The sequence below is a fragment of the Hemicordylus capensis genome, chromosome 2, assembly GCF_027244095.1.
Source record: "Hemicordylus capensis ecotype Gifberg chromosome 2, rHemCap1.1.pri, whole genome shotgun sequence".
Classification (NCBI taxonomy): domain Eukaryota; kingdom Metazoa; phylum Chordata; class Lepidosauria; order Squamata; family Cordylidae; genus Hemicordylus; species Hemicordylus capensis.
The window spans coordinates 312422691-312444504 of record NC_069658.1 but is presented as its reverse complement, the minus strand read 5'-3'; the positions used below and the strand labels follow the sequence as shown (position 1 = coordinate 312444504).

At 40.6% G+C, this 21814-nt stretch overlaps 1 protein-coding gene across 1 annotated transcript in view; it reads right to left on the bottom strand.

The window, feature by feature from the left end:
• Positions 1 to 21814, bottom strand: part of NUP210 (nucleoporin 210) — a 182868-nt gene that overhangs the window by 73565 nt on the left and 87489 nt on the right. Inside the window, exons 15-24 of the mRNA XM_053299000.1 lie at positions 18261 to 18482; positions 16672 to 16845; positions 16150 to 16342; positions 15661 to 15767; positions 12211 to 12315; positions 12012 to 12113; positions 5665 to 5793; positions 3738 to 3865; positions 2702 to 2837; positions 1682 to 1744 (exon numbers count right to left, since the gene is read on the bottom strand). Coding sequence (XP_053154975.1) covers positions 1682 to 1744; positions 2702 to 2837; positions 3738 to 3865; positions 5665 to 5793; positions 12012 to 12113; positions 12211 to 12315; positions 15661 to 15767; positions 16150 to 16342; positions 16672 to 16845; positions 18261 to 18482 — 1359 coding nt within the window. The remainder of the gene's footprint in view (positions 1 to 1681; positions 1745 to 2701; positions 2838 to 3737; positions 3866 to 5664; positions 5794 to 12011; positions 12114 to 12210; positions 12316 to 15660; positions 15768 to 16149; positions 16343 to 16671; positions 16846 to 18260; positions 18483 to 21814) is intronic.

Sequence of the window (21814 nt, the reverse complement as noted above, 5' to 3'; positions counted from 1 at the left end):
ACCCTGGATCAATTTCAGTTCATGACTCCTGAGAATGTGGGCAAGCTCAGAATGGTGCGGCCTACCACCTGCCCTCTTGATCCTTGCCCGACATGGCTTATACTATCTGGTAGGGAGGCTGTTGTAGAGGGCCTGGTAGGCCTGGTATAAATGCTTCTCTGAGGGAGGGCAGGGCAGGATGCCTCCTTGCCTTAAGGAGGGAATCATTAGACCACTTCTGAAGAAGCCTACCTTGGATCCCTCAGAGTTAAGCAACTCTAGGCCTGTCTCCAACTTTCCATGGCTGGACAAGGTGATGGACTCCCAGCTCCAGGCGGTCTTGGAAGAAACTGATTATCTAGACCCATTTCAAACTGGCTTCCGGGTGGGCTATGGGGTGGGGACTACTTTGGTCAGCCTAATGGATGAACTCCAATTGGAAATTGACAGAGGGAGTGTGACTGTTGGTTCTTTTGGTTCTCTTGGCAGCTTTCAATACTATTGACCATAGAATCCTCTGAAATGTCTAAGGGGGTTGGGGATGGGAGGCACTGCTTTGCAATGGTTCCGCTCCTATCTCATGAGCAGATTCCAGATGGTGTCTCTTGGAGGCTGTTGTTCTTCAAGATCTGAACTTTCGTATGGTGTCCCTCAGAACTCCATATTGTCTCTGATGTTGTTTAACATCTACTTGAAACCACGGGGAGAGATCATCAGGAGATTTGGTGTGGGGTGTTATCAATATGATGATACCCAAATCTGATGACACCCAAATCTATTTCTCCATGTCAACATCATCAGGAGAAGGCATAACTTCCCTAAATGCCTGTGTGGAGGCAGTAATGAGCAGGATGAGGGATAACAAACTGAGACTGAATCCAAATAAGACAGAGGTACATATGCTGGGAACCTCTAGGCTGGATTACTGCAATGCTCTCTATGTGGGGCTGCCTTTGTACGTAGTCCGGAAACTGCAGTTGTTCCAGATTGCGGCAGCCAGGTTGGTCTCTGGTAATCTAGGAGAGACCATATTACTCCTGTGTTGAAAGAACTACACTGGCTGCCAATATGTTTCCAGGCAAAATACAAGGTGCTGGTTATTACCTATAAAGCCCTAAACTGCTTAGGCCCTGGGTATTTAAGGAACATCTTCTTCACCATGAGCCCCGCTGCCAGTTAAAATAATCTGGAGAGGTTCATCTGCAGTTGCCACCAACTTGTCTGGTGGCTACTTGGGAATGGGCCTTCTCCATTGATGCCCCTGGACTTTGGAATGCGCTCCCCATTAAAGTAAGAGCATCCTCATCTAAGGCAACTGTAAAAAAGGCACTGAAGACAAATTCATTCACTTAGGCTTTTAATTAATTTATAGTTTTAATATTTTTAATGTTGGGTTTTAAATGATTTTAATGTTTGTTTAAATGATTTTAATTGTAAACTGCCCAGAGACACAAGTTTTGGGCTGTACAGAAATATATTTAATAACAACAACAACAACAACAACAACAACTATTATTATTATTATTCACAGAGGGCAGCATAAGAGGCTGCTCTCTGATTGTAGAGCTCATAACAGTAGATAGGTTGTGTATGAAGCTATTGAGAGACCAATAAATAAGATTATAGTTTCTATTTATACATTTACTGTAGTAATTTTCTAGGCAAGTATTAGTTTGGCACAATAATGTTAAAAATAACTCACTTGACCCACTGCACCTATGAGCAAAGTGACTTTTTTTGGTATCAGTCTAAAAGGAGGAAAGACCTAGAAACGAAAGAATAAGCATTAATATTTTTAAAAAATTCAATTTCCCATTGTAATCTCTACTGTGTCTTGAACATGCCATTCGTGATGCTTGGCTGCTTCCTACATGCTCCACTTTCAGACACCTGGCTTCTCCTAATTACACCTCTTTCACTAGTCCCTGTGCTGCAGGGTGGCATACATAATCCTTTTTCTGATAAATGTCATCCTCAAACCTCTCCCAGTGTTCTTCTCTTAACTTTTCCTCCTCCTAAGCACAACTTAGTACTTTCTTCACTACTGTCATCTACCGATCCCAGATCCTGGCTTACATTTTTGTGTGTGTTGTACAGTCTTCCCCCTGTTCCATACTGTATAACTTTAGTTATAACTGTATAACTTCCATACAGTATAACTTCGACATTTTCAATGAAGGTGTCTTGGAATTCTTAGTTTTTTTCTGGTATTATTTCCTCTTCATCCTGGAGATAATCTATCTATGTGGTCGCTAAGAGTCAACACTGACTTGATGGCACTTAATCGATCGATCAATCAATCAATCAATCTATTATTCTCTCTAATCTATATCACATGTGTTGTGTTTTGTGTTCTTCCCCATTCTTTCTATTTTCATGAAGCTTTTTCTCTCAGTTTATCTTTGTGCCTTCATCCATCTTTTGAAATACAAAAACAAAAGAACAATAGCTACACAGGGGTTGCATTACATCTTTGTTAGACATCACACATAGTGCACTACTGCTACCAAGTAAAATATTCCCTGGCTTCAGCAAACTCAACACCTAGAATGAACTACCATGCCTATATTTTTTGCTTAATGCAAATTGTATTTGGCCAATTTTAAAAAACAGCATTTTCAGATATTCTAATAATTTGAGAAGTTAGTTCTTTTAGAATACAAACAACCCTGTCATTATAAGTAATTAAAAAACCAGTATCTATTAACAAGAAAATGTTTACTTCAATCTGTTGTGGAGCTGAACTGATTCTCTCTCCATCTTTGTCAGTGACAACTGCTGTAAGACTGGTTTGGCCTATGGCCACGCCATGAACTAGAAAAACAGCAGTGTGTTCATCAGGAGCTTCACTGAGAGGTCTGCAATATGAACACAAGTTAATTAGACAAGGTGGTTTCTGTAAAAAGGAAGAGAGAAGGACTTTCTGTATCAGGGACTAGTCTCTAGGCTTTAATAATGATGATGCCCTAAACAGAATAATATTTTATTTTATTTAGAGCTTCAGCTTAAATGCAAAATGGCACTGTAAATGACTTAATCTGGAATAGTTTTTTTTAAATCAAAGATGAAGCAACAATATCACAGTAAGTTAAATGCTCAATATGATGTAAACCGCCCTGAGACATTTTTGGAAGGGTGGTATATAAATAAAATAAAACCAATATGTGCTCAATAGTCAGGTTATAAAATGTATATGTATGAAACATCAATAGTACATAAAACTTTTAACAATATAAGGACAGAACAAGCAAGATGAGAGGGCATTACAATTTATTATAATTTTTAATATGCAAAGAAGATTACACTGAGTATCTCAGACTGAACCATGAAAAGTTCCTTCAGTTATTTCTGCTGTTCAGAAATTAAGATTCCAAGACTAAGGTCCTGAGTCAAAAATTCTTAATGCTCTGGTTAGTGGTTTTACTAAACAAGAGCTTTAACCATAGGGTTAAAAAAAAAAAAAGGTACTTTGAGGAAAGTGCAGGGTGGAGTTCAGAGCAGGTACAGGGGCTCAGTCAAACTGCAAATCCCAGTGGGTTTGGAGTTCAACCAGTCCAGTGCAAAAGATGTGTATTCATTGAAGATGTAAATTTAAACCATGCAGCAACTTTTAATGTAATATTTCAAACTCCTCTCAATATATTAGTGTTTTTCCCTTCTGAATGTACATTGTTGTAATGTCTTATCTGCAAATACATTTAATGTTACTTTTGTCTCTTCTGACTGTAAGAACATAAATGAAGAAAAACAACACTTACTTCAAAGAAATGATCTGAGATGCTGCCTTTAGGTTTAAGTCCATGAAGGAGAAATATTTAGCCAGAAAATATTTCTTGGAGGCATCCAACACTCTGACGTGTGCTTTAACTATTTTGCCAATCTCTACCTGCAATGCATTTGTTCACAAACAGTCATATTTCCTCTGCAAATAATTCTCCCTATTCATTAAAGCTTTTGATTTACATCTGTACAAACTACAAGAGCTAGTCCATTTACATTTGCCACCGTCTGCATTTGCCACTGGTGGCATTTGCCACCGGCTGCAGGTCCATCTGCATTTGCCACCAGCTCATCTGATAGGTACTCAGGGATGGGCTTTCTCCATTGCTGCCCCAAGGCTTTGGAATGCACTTCCTAGTGAAATAAGAGCCTCCCCATCTCTGACAATTTTTAAGAAGTCTTTAAAGATGTACCTGTTCACCCAGGCTTTTAATTGATACTGTTTTTATTGTTTTTAATGTTTTAGAATATTGTTTTAAAAATTTTAAATTGTCATATTTTAAATTTCTTGTTTTTGTTTTTAACTAATAATTTTAATGTTCTTTTTATCTTCTTGTAAACCTCCCAGAGATGTAAGTTTTGGGTGGTATAAAAATATGTTAAATAAATAAATAGTGCCATGAAGAGCCCCTGTTGGTGCAGTGGTAAAACTGCCGCCCTGTAACCAGAAGGTTACAAGTCCGATCCTGACCAGGGGCTCAAGGTTGACTCAGCCTTCCATCCTTCCGAGGTCGGTAAAATGAGTACCCAGAATGTTGGGGGCAATATGCTAAATCATTGTAAAACCGCTTAGAGAGCTCCGGCTATACAGCGGTATATAAATGTAAGTGCTATTACTATTGCTATGAAAGCAATGAAGGGCAAGTTTTTGGGCTGGCTCAGGCATCACGCAGATCCAAGATGAGATCGTTAGCATTGTGCAAAGTTTCAGAGTCTTAGAATGTGCCCAAGACTTGACAGATTTCTATTTCTGATTGTGGTTAGAAACAAGCCATGATATCCAAACTAATTGATCCTGGGTTATTCTAACAACCTCTTAAAATAAAACATGATCTGAACCTGAGTCAAAATTTGGGTTCAGACTGTAGTTTATTTTAAGACATCTGGTTAGAATAAGCCAGGCTCAGATGTCTTGACTGAAAGTGATTGGGGGTGGGTTCATGCTTCCAGTGTTCTGAAATGTCATGTGAAGCCAAGGTTTAATTCTGGCTCAGTCTCATTCCTCTTGAGACATGATTGCTCAAAGCCATATTAGCTCAATAACAAGTCATTGCCTGGATGAGCCAATTGTTCCCATTCTATTTCCATGATGCCACCATAGTCCACTATACAAAGCTATGGCTAAAGACTTTGATGGCAGAAAGCATTTTTCCAGTAACTGGAGTACAGAACTATAATCTGGCAGAAGCAGAAGTTTCGTGGAAGCTTCCAAACTGCTTTCTGACATACTGGACTTATTCTTAGCAAGGATGATTAACCAGAACTTCTGGGGAGCCTCCGAAACCTCCAATCTTCAGGGACTGTTGCTCAAAGGCTTCCTTCTCACAGCCTTTCCTTCCGCCAGGCTGCAGCTGAAGGCACTGAGAATTCCTATTGAGCTGAGGCAGGGGCAGGAATTTCACTTGCATGACCCTGATCCTACTCACACTTTTTATTATACAACTCAATAGGTGGCTCATTGCAGGTGGCTGAGAAATAGTTTGTTTAGTGAATTCAATAGTTTCTCTGCCACTGTGCTGAATTAGCTCTCTACAACTCTTAGTTCCAGAAGTCTTAAACATGTGTGACTGCGTGTGTCTGGGGGAGGCGGGATAAACTTTAAATGAAATGTAAATAAACGAGCCCTATTAATTGAGAATAATATGTTATAAGCAACAATAAATTCATTTGGAAATAAATACTAACCTTGTCAACAACACCAACATATACTTCTTGTATATCAGACACAATTACTTCAGCTTTAGCAAGATTAGTAAATGGTAGACACAAGTCATGAATCATTACAGTCAATGACCCTGGAAGTAATGGATAGATCTAAAATATCAGAAATAAATAAAAATTAAAAACTATTTTTAATGTAACTGCTTTGAATTTCTTTGACTGGTTAACATGGTGACATTTCTTTTGGAAATCCTTTTAATTTCAATGGGCCCACTCTGAGTAATTTTGCTCATCATATCAGCCACTGTTTTTAGAGAGACCAATAAGTTGAACGCTGGTATCTCAGAAAATGAGAATTGCACTAAGATTAAAAATACATATTTTTCTATGAAAGGAAAAGCTGTTCCAAGTTAATTTGTAAAATATACTTAAGCAATCTCATGTCACTGAGTTAGTGCAAAGGGCCTGTAGGTAGCAACTTCATTAATGGATCCTAATGCAGTATGTAGCCTCTCATCCTGTATTCTCCCATTGGCATCAGTAAGACAAAAATAAAGTACAAATCATTGAGAAAGGTCAACTTTTAAAAATATGACCTCGTGAAATGATAATGCATGGAAAACCCAAGGAAAAAATGAAGCATTTGTAGGTAGGGATGTGCGAACCGGTTTGAATTCGAACCGGTTCAAATTCGAACCAGGGTGGTTCGAAGGTTCGAATTCAAACCGAACCAGCCATCAGGTTCGAGCTGCAGGTTCGAATTCGAACTGAACCGGGGGTGGTTCGATTTGAACCAGTTTGAACTGGTTTGGACATCCAAAAATTGGTAGGATGGTAGCTGACACCTAGGGGTACCTGCCACCCAAACCCCAAAGCAATCGGACACTCGTACGATATTTTATGAATTTTTGAAAATTATCATTATCATTAAATAATGCGTCTTTAAGGTTTTTCTCCATAAAGAAGCATGGAAGTGTCAGCAAATCACATCAGGGGCAAAGGGGTGGCCTAGAGCAGAGTGTGGTGGGTGGTAGTGCCCAAGGGGGGCCAGGAAGCTATCAGAATTATTTGAAAGGAATTGGGCAAAGGGCTGATTTTTAAGTGATTTTTGAAGTTTGTGTGTCTTTAAGGTTAGCAGATGAGAGTGGATTCATGGTTTGTCATTGAAAATCTTATATGCTACCAAAGAATCTACACTCAGAACACTTCAGAAACAACAAAACCCAGTAACCCATGGGTTCGCAATCCATGGGGGTGGTTGGCACCCTCTTTGCACTAGACCACCACTCACTCTGGGCCACCCCAGCACCCCACAAATGGCTTTAAGGTTTTTCTCTATAGGGAAGAATGGAGGTTTCAGCAGGCCCATAACTGCACTTGGGGGGTGCTGGGGTGGTCCAGAGTGAGGGTGCCAACCACCTCCATGGGTTGCTAACCCATGGAGTACTGGTTTTTGTTGTTTCTGAAGTGTTCTGAGTGTAGATTCTTTGGTAGCATATAAGATTTTCAATGACAAACCATGAATCCACTCTCATCTGCTAACCTTAAAGACACATAAACTTCAAAAATCACTTAAAAATCAGCCCTTTGCCCAATTCCTTTCAAATAATTCTGATAGCTTCCTGGTCCCCCTTGGGAACTACCACCCACCACACTCTGCTCTTGGACACCCCTTTCCCCCTACGTGAAGCTAAACATTTGCTGACACCTCCATGCTTCTTTATGGAGAAAAACCTTACAGTCACATAAACTTCAAAAATCATTTAAAAATCAGCCTTTTGTCCCATTCCTTTCAAATAATTCTGATAGTTTCCTTGCCTACCCTAGGAACTACTATCCACCACACACCTCTCTACAACACCACTTTCCCCCCGATGTGAAGCTACACATTTGCTGCAATCCTAATTATTCCCTATGAGGAATTCAAAAATACTTTAAAAATTCACCAATAATCAGAGGAGTATCCGATTGCCTTGGGGTTTTGTGGTTGGTAGGCACCCCTGTCTGTCTACCACCCACCCTGCTTTTGTGCCCCTAGGTGCTCCAAAATAGGGGATATGGGCTGGTTCTGGTCCCATTATACTCTATGAGAAAAATAACTGAAAATATTTCAAATATTCATAAAAAGTTGTAGTACTGTCCGATTGCTTCAGGGTTTGGGTGGTTGTTGGCAGCCATGGGTGCTCCACAATAAGGTATAATGGGCTGGTTCGAGTCCCATTATACCCTATGAGAAAAAAATAAAAATAATTTCCAAAAATTCATAGAAAATCGTACGAGTGTCCGATTGCTTTGGGATTTGGGTGGCAGGTACCGCTGGGTGCCAGCTACTATCCTACTGATTTTTGGATGTCCAAACCGGTTCGAACCATTTCAAAACGGTTCAAGTTCGAACTGAACTAGGGGGAGGTTCAAGCAAAACCAAAATCGAACCACCCCCTCCTGGTTCGAACCTGGTTCAAATTCAAACCGAACTGGGCAAACCGGTTTTGTGCACATCCCTATTTGTAGGGTTAAGAATTTTTAGGTTACACCATCAGAGTGATATATCTGTGAAGGCAGACAATTATGATTTACATTAACTGCAATTGATTCACATGAATTGACAGGATCTCAACTTAATGAAAACAATTTAAGATTTCAACAAATGTTATTAATTACAATTGTATTGTTGTTATACTTTTGCAAAGTGATATACTTTTCTGTACTGTCATCAATCTGTTTCCTGTAGCATTGCCTGTCATGATATTTTATCACTCCAAATTCTTTATAAACTGCTAAAGTATATATATCATGCAGAAGTGTGATGCTTCCTAAAAGGTTTAGCCTAGTTTCACTACTGGAAACCAAAGAAAAATCAGATGAAGTATGAATGTATTTGATTTACTGAATTAGAAATTATTCTGTATTTACCCAAATCTTGCAAGACATTTTTTGGTAGATTTTAAAAACTTGTTTTATTCAATATTTTGACAATATAATTATTTTTAAATAGGCCTGAGAATGCATTTAAAAATTTTAAATAGGCCTTCCTACATTTAGGAAGAAATGTTCCCTACCCTGAATTTCATTTATACAGCACTGAAGCAATCATGAGGAGAAGGCAATAGGCCTGTTCACACAGACCATATGTGGGTGGTACCCCTGCTAACTGGGCACCTGTTTAACATGGTGATTCTCTTTATTTAGCAGGGGGAGAATAACTGGCCCTATCCACCACCAGCACAGTACTTCCAGTGACTGTTGCTGGTGCCTATTTTATTTATTTAATTAATTTATTTATTTGATTTCTATACTGCCCTTCCAAAAATGGCTCAGGGCGGTTTACACAGAGAAATAAACAAATAAGATGGAACCCTGTCCCCAAAGGGCTCACAATCTAAGAAGAAACATAAGAGAGACACCAGCAACAGTCGCTGGTACTGTGCTGGGGGTGGGTAGGGTCAGTTACTCTCCCCCTGCTAAATAAAGAGAATCACCACAGTAAAAAGTGCCTCTTTGCCAAGTTAGCAGGGAAAATGTTTTACATTTTCTTTTAGATTGTGAGCCCTTTGGGGACAGGGATCCTTCTTATTTCTCTATGTAAACCACTTTGAAAACTTGTTGGAAAACAGTATATAAACAGTTGGTGGGAGAGGGAGATATCCTACCCCACTGCAGACAGATATGCAGAGCCTGCGTTTGGCTCTGCAAATCTTGCACTGACAACTGAGGCATCCACATATCCATTTGCAGAGATAAGAGCGGGGTCCACGAAGGATTGAAAAAGGTAGCCTCATTGAGACAATATAAAATCACCTCACAGTCACAGAAACACCTGCCATCATTCTTTGGGCACTTTCTTTTTCAGTCAAGCCCCACTGTAAGTGGGGCACGCTGCTGAATAATGCGGCGGGGTGGGACTTCTTCACATTGACCCTGCTGCATACATCTACAGCGGGGCAATTTTATAACATGAGGTGGGTGTCCCATAATGCATTACATCACCAGCACACTGAAAACCCACATTACATCATTAGCTGTCCTCTGGTTGAGAAGGGGCAAGAAGTGGGACCAGCCCTTTCGAACACATTGCGGGGAAAGGACCATAGAGCATAATTTGCAGAGTGGCACATTCATGACGGAAGCCCCTGTAGTTGCTGAGCTCTATTGTTTTAACAGCTCCGGGGTCCCAGGAACAGCTTACATAGCAGTCACATCTTTGTATTGTTTTTATGCTTGTGTTTTAAATTTTTTAATCAGATTTGTTTTATATTTTTAGCTTAATATTTTAATTGTGCCATTGTTATTTATTTGATTGATTGATTGATTGATTGATTTATATACCGCCCTTCCAAAATGGCTCTTTATAATCTTGTTTTTACATTTTGCTGTAAACCACCTTGGGATTGTTTTAATGAAAGGTGGTATATAAATTTAACAATCAATCAATCAATCAATCCAGCCCTGCTGGATCAGGCCCAAGGCCCATCTAGTCCAGCATCTTGTTTCACACAGTGGCCCACCAGATGCCACTGGGAGCCTACAGGCAGGAGTTGAGATCATGCCTGCTCTCCTGATGTTACTCCCCTGCAACTTTTATTCAGAGGCATCCTGTCTCTGAGGCTGAAGGTGGCCTATAGCCCTCTGACTATTAGCCGTTGATAGACCTCTCCTCCATGAAGTTATCCAACCCCCTCTTAAAGCCATCCAGGTTGTTGGCTGTTACCACATCTTGTGGCAGAGAATTCCACAAGCTGATCATGCATTGTGTGAAAAAGTACTTCCATTTGTTGGTCCTACATTTCCTGGCAATCAATTTCATGGGATGACCGCTGGTTCTAGTGTTATGAGAGGGAGAAAAATGCTTAAAATGCGATGTGCTATTGTAACTGTTTTATAAATGTTGAGAGCCAACCCGAGCAGTAATGTACTGGAGGAGCGGGATAGAAATATTTTAAATATTTTAAATGAATAAATAAATAAGTTGGTGAATTTAATAACCAAATTAATCTAGGGAGGATTTGGTCATAATGGAGAAGGAATTTTGTTTTTGCTTTTTAGTGATTTAATAGCTTGATGAATTTCCAATAACTTGATGAATTTGAATAACTAAATGGACAAAGACGGGAGCCAATCAGAGTGAAATGAAGAAACTCTGTATCTCCCAGGCACATATACTTCCAGACTGGGGTTTTTCACTAGGCTTGAGCCCGAAACATTTCGGCGGCCATTGAAAAGGCCGCCGAAACGTTTCAGGTGGTGGGGGCGATTCGGCGTTTCGGTGCCGGCGGGGGTAGGGCTTTAAGGGCGGGGGAGAGTGTACTCACCCCCCCCCGCTGCATTTCCCCCGCCGGCGCTCTCGGAATTAGAAGCCCCTCGGGACGGCAGCGTTCCTCCCTGCCGTCCCGTTGCCCCCGTCGGCCGGAAGTGGCCGGAAGTCCCGTTTGCGCGTGCACACGTCATGCGCGCGCGCGTACGGCCGCGCGCGCGCACGACGGGCGCACGCGCGAACGGGACTTCCGGCCACTTCCGGCCGACGGGGGCAACGGGACGGCAGGGAGGAACGCTGCCGTCCCGAGGGGCTTCTAATTCCGAGAGCGCCGGCGGGGGAAATGCGGCGGGGGTGTGTGAGTACACTCTCCCCCGCCCTTAAAGCCCTACCCCCGCCGTGCCGAACAACCTTTCGTGCACATCCCTATTTTTCACTTCAGTGCCAAAGTGTCTGAATTATAGTCTCATAAGAATATGGTGAACTGGACACTAGAAACAGAAGCCCTATTGAAATAAAACACAGAACATTGCATATCTTCTGTTCATTCCAATTAGTTTAGTCTGGGAGCATTTTCTAGTGGGCTATGCCCATAGTTTCTATAGGAACAACTAAGGGCAATTTAATAGGGTTTCAGTTTATTTTTCATTCCAAAGCAAAGTGTGGTGCTTCCATTAGCTTTACTTCAGACCCAAACTTTCTCTGAGAGGAAGGGCAATCCCCCATGAAAGATCCTAGGGTCAAGGATCCTTGATGGGTCTGCCATCCCTCCATAGCCTAGATTTCCAGAAACCCTCCAAGAAATATCCTCAGAGACAGTCCCTTTATGTCAATGGTCAAACCTTTGCCTCCAAAGCATATTGAAACAAAGCACAACATACAATCAAAGCAGCAAAACAAATTGGCCTATCCCACTCCAAATCTCTAAAGTTTCTAAATGGAATGTTTTTCCTGTGCAAAGGCCTACAATTTAAGTTAAAACTCATTATCTCCTTTGAAATCTTAATTTTAATAATTGTCATTGACACTTTCAATGGGCTTTACAAAAATTACTATTTAAATGACTCTCTCCCCCCATCCCTTGGCAAAGCAAGACAACAGTTTGCATTATAATACTCACCACTGCAATGCCTTGAGCTTCTTCATAAGTCACTTTTACCAAATTGACAATGCTAGTATTAATGGAAAAATATCCAGAGCCATCCTTAATAAAAAGTTCAGCCTGCAAAGAGTATACACATTATATAATTTGCATCTTCACACTGATCTTTTTCTCTCTCAGTCTATTAGAACAAAATATGCAAGGAAAAAACCCTTACCTTGATAGCTGGGTGATTATAGATTGTCACTTCAGTGGGACTCACTTTTACATCTTCCACGAGAATCAGTTCAATAGCTGCAGATACAGGTATAAGAGATTCATACTGAAAGGAATAAAGAAGGTTTTTAAAAAAGGCTGTAGCATAAAATTTACAGTCAGACAATATATGCAAAATCAGTTTGGTACACAGTTCATTTGCTTATGAAAGAGTAGATAAAAGTGGGAGATCCCGGGAGCAAGCTATATACTGTATATCTAGTGTTAGCAATGAACACTTTCAAAACCAATTCACTCTGTTAAGATAAAGAGATAGGCCCTAAAATTAAAGCTTAGAAAATAAAAAAACCCGAGACTTCATAAACTGATTAGTTCAAAAAAGGCAAGATTTGAGGCTTGGGTCATTTGGGATTAACAAAGCTGGCTTTGTTTTGTTTTTTAAAATATTTTCGGTGGGTTTTTTAGCCCATTTCTCTGGGAAACTAAGCAGAGTAATTGCAGTTTTTAAAACACTGTCTATCTGTAGGGCTGTGCAAGTTCACGTTGGGGAGGTCAGAAATGCTCTGATTTCCCCATGTAGACAATCACCCTTTCCAAATGTAATTAAAGATCTACATTTAATACAGATATTGGCAAAAATAGTCTCCCCCCCAGTTTTTATAAATGATCGCATCAATAGGATATAGAAGAGAAAGACTCTTGGCATTGATCAAAAGATACCTGCTAAGCATGTGCACAAGCTTGTGCTGGTGTAGCAGGGCTTGTTCAAATGGAAGCTCAGGTTGTAGACCAAGATGGGGAGTTTATTGTTAATATGTGCTTTTCTGGATCAGGGCTTATTTTAATCAAGTACATTATTTGGATCTCTTACTGCCAGTGCAACCCTTTAAAATATGTTCACACATTTCCCAAGGGAAAAAAATGCAATGAAACAAAACCCTAGGGAAAAGATGCAGAAGAGAAAAGCACTGGACAGGATCCAGGCTACACTGGGCCATGACTAAAGCCCTCTTCAGACCTTAAAGAACTGGATGCTGCCCTAGGCTCTGACCAGAGAAACAATTTCTTTCACATTTATAGCATGAGGGTGAGGCTTTTGAGTGTGCAATCACCAGGCTGGGGCTTGCAGGTATACTCTCAGGATGCTGTATGTGAGTGCAGCATCCCACCCTTTCTTTTGGAAAGATTGAAGAGGGCTTAAGTTCCAGGAAGACTGTTCTTATGTTCATAAAGGGGTTTGCAGGAGAAGTTCTTAAGATGGAAGTAGGTAGTCATTCATAGAACGTCTAATGTATATCAGTGGTGCTTAGTGATGACTAACAGTGGGCAGGATACAGACAATTTCTAAGCAGCTGGCCTGTGTCTGAGAGTAACCAATAATCTCTTACTGTTTCCTTTTCAACAATTCAGAGCAATATTTCACTATAAAATGGTGACAAAGCCTCAGATAAAAATATTTAAGTTTTTTTCTGGGAAAATGATAGTTGAATGACAAGACCTGCTTCCTTCCCAGAGCAAGTAGCAGCTTCATGGTGGGGTAATTTTCAATAGGGCAATGCCAGGGGGAGAAAGGGCTAATCCCCATGCTGTCCCCAGTCACGACTGAAGCCCCTGTGCCTGCTACTTAAAAAAACCCCAAGATGGAAGTCCAATGACAACTGTGCTTACTTGGCATGCATAACGGATGGTTTCAGGTTCAATCACTGGCATCTCCAGGTAGGGCTTAGAAAGTCCAATGACAATTGTGCTTGCTTGGCATGCATAAAATCAGGTCGCTCACATTTAACCTTTGATCTTTCGGTGATCAAAAAGATCATCGGTGATTATTCACAACATGGGCTTTGTGCCTGTGCAAAATCACTCCTATGTATTATAGGGACCTCTGTAGAACTATAGTATGGACTTTTTCCAGTTCACTTCCACACCAAGGTTATCCAGAAGGCTGAGCACAGACTAGATGAGGGTGGCGACAAGGACTTATCTGGGGAGGTCTGTCCATTGGTGCTTCTGCGAGACTGGTTCTATCATCCCCTTGGACAGTAGTTCTTGAGTCTCTGTCAATAAGGTAGGAGTTGAGGGTGTGTGTTTTATTCCTGTATGGAACTTTATGGCATAGCCAGTAGAGATGAAACTTAGCACCCAGGCGTTGGATGTGATAAGACGCCTGTGGAAAGGCAAAGGGCAAGCTTGGTTGGTCCAGAATCTCCAACAGGCAGGAAGGCCAGGAAATCAAAGGTTTTGTTTGGACTGGTCCTGAAGTTTGGTTTTTTTGTGGTTGTTGACTAAGTCTTTGAGGAAAAATACATTTCTGAGAGTATTAGAAGGTCTTCCTATTGTTTCTACCCTCAGACCAAGACGTTTTCATTTTTTCATTTTCTCCATGGTTTAGTCCATCTGAGAACTAAAGAGACCTTCTCCATCAAAGAGGAGTTCTTCAATTTTGTCTCTCATGTCCAATGTGGAGAGGATCAATGGAACTAGATGTGTTGCCTTGAGATGGCACTAGCCAAGGTATAGGATTCTGTTTCCATAAGATGCTTTGGAGTGTTATGTCCACTGACTTGGCAAGCATCTCTTTAAACCTGGTTTATATCAGCTCAGGAGCATCTTGAGGGCATGTAAACTCGTTTAGTTTACTCTTAAACCCCCCCTCTCTTTATTTTGAATAGTTCATTTTTTAAATGAATGTAATAATAACTTAACCTAGGATAACTTAAGACAAGGTTTCTTAATCATGGACCCCAAGATGTTGTTGGACTACAACTCCCATCATCTCCAGGCATGGCCTTTGTGGCTGAGGATGATGGGAGTTGTAGTCCAACAACATCTGGGGGCCCAAGGTTAAGAAACCCTGGCTTAAGAAACAGAAGGCAGTTTCAAAAGCAGTTTGTTATATGACATGGATTTTGGAGGGCGGAGGAGGAGAGACTAAAAATGAATTAGAAGTGCCACCTGGCTCATGCAAGCACTTTGTTGGCTCAACTGCAGTTTTCTGGATTGTGGCCAATGTGTTGCGCTTTAGACATGAACATAGCAAACCACTCACATTGTTTTCCCCAGTGAAATCATAAATATAATTCCTTCCCAGTCACATCTGCAGTAATGATTTTTAATTTTTAAGACTTTAAAAACCACTTCTCCAATAAGTGAAAATACAGAACCAAACCTACATTTTTTTCAAACCTACATTCAAAGACTGAAAGAGAGCCCACAATGTTTAATTTGGTAACTATAGGAAAAAGGAGAGTAGTGTAGGAGAGTAGCAGAGCCACTTAAATGTTTGAAAACTGCATTTAAGTGGCTCTGTCAGGGGGGAAAGGCTCATAAATGTCTGTATTATGACACATATTTTTAAAGCCACTGAAATGTACTAAAATATACTAAGGAAATGCTGACAGCAAATATTCTTCATTACGACAGTACAGCAAAATATGGAAGAAAATTGCATTACCTGTTTATTCACTTCAGCAGCATTAAGATGAGAATGATGATATCCAGTTGCAGTAGCAGATAAAGTAGCTGTTCCAGGTTTATGATGAACTAAAACAGTCTGCAAACCTAAAAAAATGGCAGATAAAAGTGGATTGGTTAATCACAAGCATATGACTATAGCATTATAGTCCTTAAAGTAAATAATATGTTCCCATTTCATCTGAAATATCCTAAAGCAGACTTAATTTTTTAAAATTTATGTTTTGTTGAGAAAAATGTTACATGCCTTCAAAATCTTGCTTAGGACCAAAGTAAATCCCTTCCCACACCAAAACTCTGCATATATACAAAGTACACTCAGTTCAACCAAACAACTGAATGACTGTATTCAGTAATGAACAGGATTAAGTTAGTTATAATTTGATTTCAATGGTGCATAGTCATGACTAACTTTCTTAAGATACAACCCAATAAGTAATTTATTGTAGAATGAAATGTAAAATTGTACCATGCATTTTCTTCTGACCACTTCCATGATTTTTCAGAGATAGCTCCATTGGCATATTGTCCTCAATGCTGGCTAATGAATATTTTGTTGATTCCCAGATAATACTAAGGGAACTAAAATTGTCAAATTTACGCCCCTGTTGATCATAAACCTCCAAATCCAATACTGGTTTGTGATAATTTGAGACAGGAACCTAGAAAATAATAATTTGATTTACAAACAGGAAAACAATGATCCTTAGAATATTTATGTATAAAGTCATAGAAAAGCAGTGTTGCCCTGCAATCCAACAGTCTTTATTCATCAAAAGAAAAAATGTTTGGGACTATTTCCCTCAAAAATAGTCACCAAATTGGATGACAATTGTGTGGGAAGGACCCGTGCAATTTGGCCCCTAATGATGCTGTGCTACCTTTGGATGTTTCACCAGCACTGTGGGATGAAGCCACAGAAAAAACTGTAATGTATACAGATATTTAGGTCTCAGCAGTGGGTGTTCTGTTTCTCATTCTTTACACTTACCCCTTGTTTGCTTTGGCGAAGAAAAGGACAGGAGATATCTAGCTGAGTATTTGCATATACAGCTGTCAATGTCAATCGGGAAGGAGTGGCACAGATCAATGTCATAGCAGCAGGTTCAACAGCTGGAAAGGGGTTAGTAACAGTGGGCTTGTTTCCAATTGTTAATGAAATCACCTGCATAAAGATATGAAGAAACACATGAAAAGAGAAAGTGACTGCCGTGCTTAGAAATATTTATTTTGCAGATACAAATAGCCTAATGCATAGTCCAAAGAAACACCTTTTCACCAACATTAGTTTCTGCTCCAGTAATAACCTGTACTGCTAACTAATAAAGAGGCATCATTTTGACATAGAATTTCAGAAGCAGTTCCAGTACATTATCAAAGCACAATTTTGCATTGCTTATTGCTTTTTTACTTTATTTAACACAGAAAACCAAAAACTAAAGTTTCAAAATTTTGAAACAGAAAAATTCCCTTCCTTCCTTCCAGGAAAGGGAAGTAAATAATGCACTTAATGTAAGGTAGATGTACCCAACGTTTTCATTTTGTTTCTGCACCAACAGGAGCGATATTTGTATATAGTATATTTGTATATAAACACCTTATTTTTCATATCATATGTAAGTTATATAAATAGCATGGGAGCAATTTTCCAAAATCACTGCTTCTGTTCAATTCAATGGGGCTTGTGCAGGACATCCATACATGACTCATTAGGATCTGCATTTGGTCATCATTGTTTAGCATACCTTTCAGATGCTGAGCTAAAGGGAAATTATGTGCTCAGATAATACACAAAGTGCTCATTTTTGGCAGGTGTGTGTGTGTGTGTACAAATCAAGAAATGTCAACTAAGTAATGCAATATTCCAGATAAGCCATTACAAATAAAAAGGTCAGAATCTTCAACAAACATAGTAGATTGTGGATAGCAATGTTCAAATCTTTGGGGCCCAGGGCCCACTGAATTCTTTTCCAGTGCATATTTTAACACCAAGCACTTATCAACAGCTAGAGTAATATTGCTTAGCAACATGCTTAGCTATATCTGAACATGGACACTATATTACTTTCACCTAAGCAGATCTGCAAATAACATACTGTTGTACTAAATGCCAAAAAAACATTGTATGGACATTAGGAAAGATGTGAAACACTGCTACAATTCAGCAAAATCAGGGAAATGTCTAATATGATCAAATGTGTTCAGGTTCAATGCCCTCTGAGAACAGGCAATGTTCTTATACACAGGAAATATACTGAGCTGTTAAAGCTTTTAACACCTTTCACGACATAGGAATATGGTGTAAAAGCACTCATAACGTTAACATAACTTAAAAATTCATAATTCGCACAAGCAATATTGACTCATCAGAAAGCATAAAGAGCAGCAACTAATTTAGTGATCACATTTTACTTTGAGCTCTTCTGCTGCTTACCTCTTGAAAGACTTCTTGCCTTTGCTGTCAGCTAAAATTGTCTCTCTCAATTACCATGGCCCACAATTATAGATAGATAGATAGATAGATAGATAGATAGATAGATAGATAGATAGATAGATAGCACATGAATCTTTCTCACTTACCTGTTCCCCCAAGGCTTTGCAAGATGCTTTAACCCAATGCTGGAAAGGATTCCTAGATGCAGATGGCCCTAGGAAGGATAAGCCAACATTCTGTGGTTCTTCAACAGTGATGTTCCTGAAGAACTTGGATGGTTCTTGAACCCATGGTCTGGGTCCTCCTTCAAACAATATATTTTTGGAAGAGCCCAAAGTTACCAAGGCAACAGAAACAGGGTCAATAGTCTAGAAGAAGAAGAAATTAATGCTGATTGAAATATAAATCATGCACAATACTGAAAAAAAGGTCATTTAATACCAAACGTTCTCTCACCGTAGTCTTTAAATTTATTACTACGACAAATATTTATATACCACATTTGGCAATAACAAACAAACAAACAAGATGACTTCCTGTCCCCAAAGGGCTCACAATTGAAAAAGTAACGACAGACAGACACCAACAAGAGCCACTGGAGGGATGCTGTGCTGGGTTGGATGGGGTCAGTTGCAGTCTCCCACTAAATAAAGAGAACCACCTCTTTAAAAGGTGCCTTTTTGCTCAGTTAGCAAGGGTTTAACCAATTAGATTCATATAATCAGCTTATCTTGAAATCAGGCATGGTTAAGAAATATTAAAGCTACAAACAATAGCATAGCTGCTGCCAGTACAGGTACACTTGACCTGCCTGACTCTACACATTTAGTTATCAAAAATCAGCCCTCCTCCTCTTGAGTTGAACAATTTGATGACAGTATAAAGATTTCTATTATTTTAACATGTCAGTTAACACAGGCTTAAAAGCTCATCTCTTTTCCTCCACTTGCTTTCAGTGCAGACTCAAAGTACATTGACATTAGACTTTTTTAATGGAATATTGGAGGACAAACGTGCATTTATTTATGTCCTGTATTACCATTTCTAGGATGAAGATCATTAAGCAACTTATCCCACATTTTTCCATATTAAAAGGTCATTCACACAACCCATGGCGTTTGGGTTTGGGAGGGCTGAGGGTGAAGGCAGGATCCTACCTACCTTCCCCCACAAAATCGTCATGCCTTTGGGGCACTGCCATTTGCACACCCACATGAGCAGCACTGCAGTGGTCACCTGAGATGGGATTGGGAGAAGAAAGTCCTCTCACGTTGCCAGAAGAAAGGGCAACCCACAATGCCCTGCATGAGCAGCAGATAGACAGCCTTCTGCAATCCAGCAGGGCTCCCTTCCCTGGCCACACTGCAGTCAGGGCTCTATGGCTGTTTTCAGAGTCCCAATGCAGCAGATAATCAAAAAGTAAAGTAGGACAGGCTCCTTTTTCGTCCAGCCTCATTTTTGCCTGGGTAGCGGATCTGGGCTAGTCTCCCAGACAACACAGCTGCCTTGGGAAGGACAGAGGTTTTTAGGTTGTGTGCCCTTTGGGGACAGGGGTCCATCTTTATTTATTTATTTTCATTTCTCTATGTAAACCGTTTTGAGAACTTTTGTTGAAAAGTGGTATATAAATATTCATCATTGTCATAGTAGTTTACCCAAATAGCTTGTGTTGTTTGAACAACCTTAAAGTCTTTTAGCTTGTATCAAGAGTATTGCAATCTGAAGCATATATCATGAATCATGATATATTATTTTTAGTTTATTTATTCGATTTATTTATTCAATATATGGACAATAAATTTTCAGACATTAAATTCTTCCATGAATGATCAGGGGGCTTTTTTCTTTGCATCACTTTACAGGAACCTGTCCAAGGAAGTGGGTCACATGAAACCACTATGTGTATTTAGATCTGGTGCCATCTCACTTTAAAAATGTCTCACCTTGTGTTGGGACAATTTGTCCTATATATCCACATGCATATTGTGGTCCTAATAATATTTTCTAGAAATGAGTTACACTAAAATTAACAGGCATCATATCAGATAAATGTGTCTAGAACTTAGGCATCAGGCTTATTGTATTGCTTTCAACATGTTCTTCTGAAGGAGAACCTCCTCCACTGCCCCGCCTCTCAGGTGTGTAGAAATGGAAACAGACAGGAAAAACAGGTTGCTCACCTGTAACTGATGATCTGGAAGAGATCCGTCGACATCCATAAGAATGGGTTCTGTGCCTGCGCAGAGACCACGCGGTAGCCATGCCTCAGCTTGTCGAGGCGTCCAAGCCCCCCCCCCCCACGCTGTGCACATGCTATTTAAGGGCTGGCTGGACGCCATCTTCCTCAGTTCTTGGACGACCGCTGATCTAAGGACAGGTACAGGTGAGTTCATCGAAGGAGCCATAGGTAAGGATGACAGGTAAGGCCACACAACATACGCAGACTAGATTAAGCCCTACTGAAGAGGGGAGGTTCGGGAGGGTCTTATGGATGTCGACGGATCTCTTCCAGATCATCAGTTACAGGTGAGCAACCTGTTTATCTGGGTCGAGATCCATCAAGATCCATAAGAATGGGTGTTTAGCCAGCTCCTCAAGGAGGAGGGTGCAGTAGAGGCTATTGCAACACCCTTTTAAGGATGCTCCTCCCAAAACTAGCCTCTGCAGCAGAGCGCACATCCAGAGAGTAGTGTTTCACGAAGGGTATCTCTGAGGACCAGTTTGCTGCTTTGCAAATGTCCTTGAAAGAAATCCCTGAAAGGTGTGCGGCCGATGAAGCATGGGCACGAGTTGAGTGGGCCTTGATGGCTTCAGGTGGAGTCTTGCCTTGTAAGCAATAGGTAAGTTTGATGAGTTCGACCAGCCAAGATGATGGGCGCTGTCGGGAGATGTTAGAGCCTTTCTTGGGGCCCTTGTAGGCTATGAACAGTCGAGGAGTAGAGCGAAAATCCTTCATCCTGTTAAGGTAGTATAACAAGGCTCTTCGAACGTCTAGAGCGTGCATTGCGCATTCCAATGTGGTTGAGGGATCCCTGAAAAAGGTGGGAAGGACAATATCTTGGTTTAGATGGAAGTCCGAGACCACCTTGGGCAGGAATGAAGAGTCAAGATGCATCAGGACTTTATCTAGGAAAAATCTGGTGTAAGGCGGATTAATTCTCAATGCAGTGAGCTCACTCACCCTTCTGGCTGTAGTTATGGCCACTAAAAACACGGTCTTCAAAGCGATACGTTTCAAGGAGGCCGAAGCCATAGGCTCAAAGGGGCCTTCTGTGAGCGATGAGAGAACCAGGGAGATGCTCCATGGCTGTACAGGAGTCTTGACGGGTGGAAAAACGTTCAACAGACCTTTGAGGAATGCCTTGCTTTGTGGGTGTGAGAACAAGGTCCTCCCGTCGCAGCCCGGATGTTTCGACGAAAGGGCGGCCAGATGCACCTTCAAGGAGACGTTAGAGAGGCCCTGAGACTTCAGGGATATGAGATATAGCAAGACATCATGAATGGAAGCACATCTGGGTAGGAAGCCACGTGTTCTAGCATAGAGCCGGAACCTGCACCATTTACTGGCATAGTTACGTCTGGTGGACAGCTTACGTTGGTTAAGAAGGATGTGATCTAACGTCCGATTCACCAGGCGGTGAGACGGAGAATCTGTACATCTGGATTCAGGACCTGACCGTCGTCTTGGGACAAAAGGTCT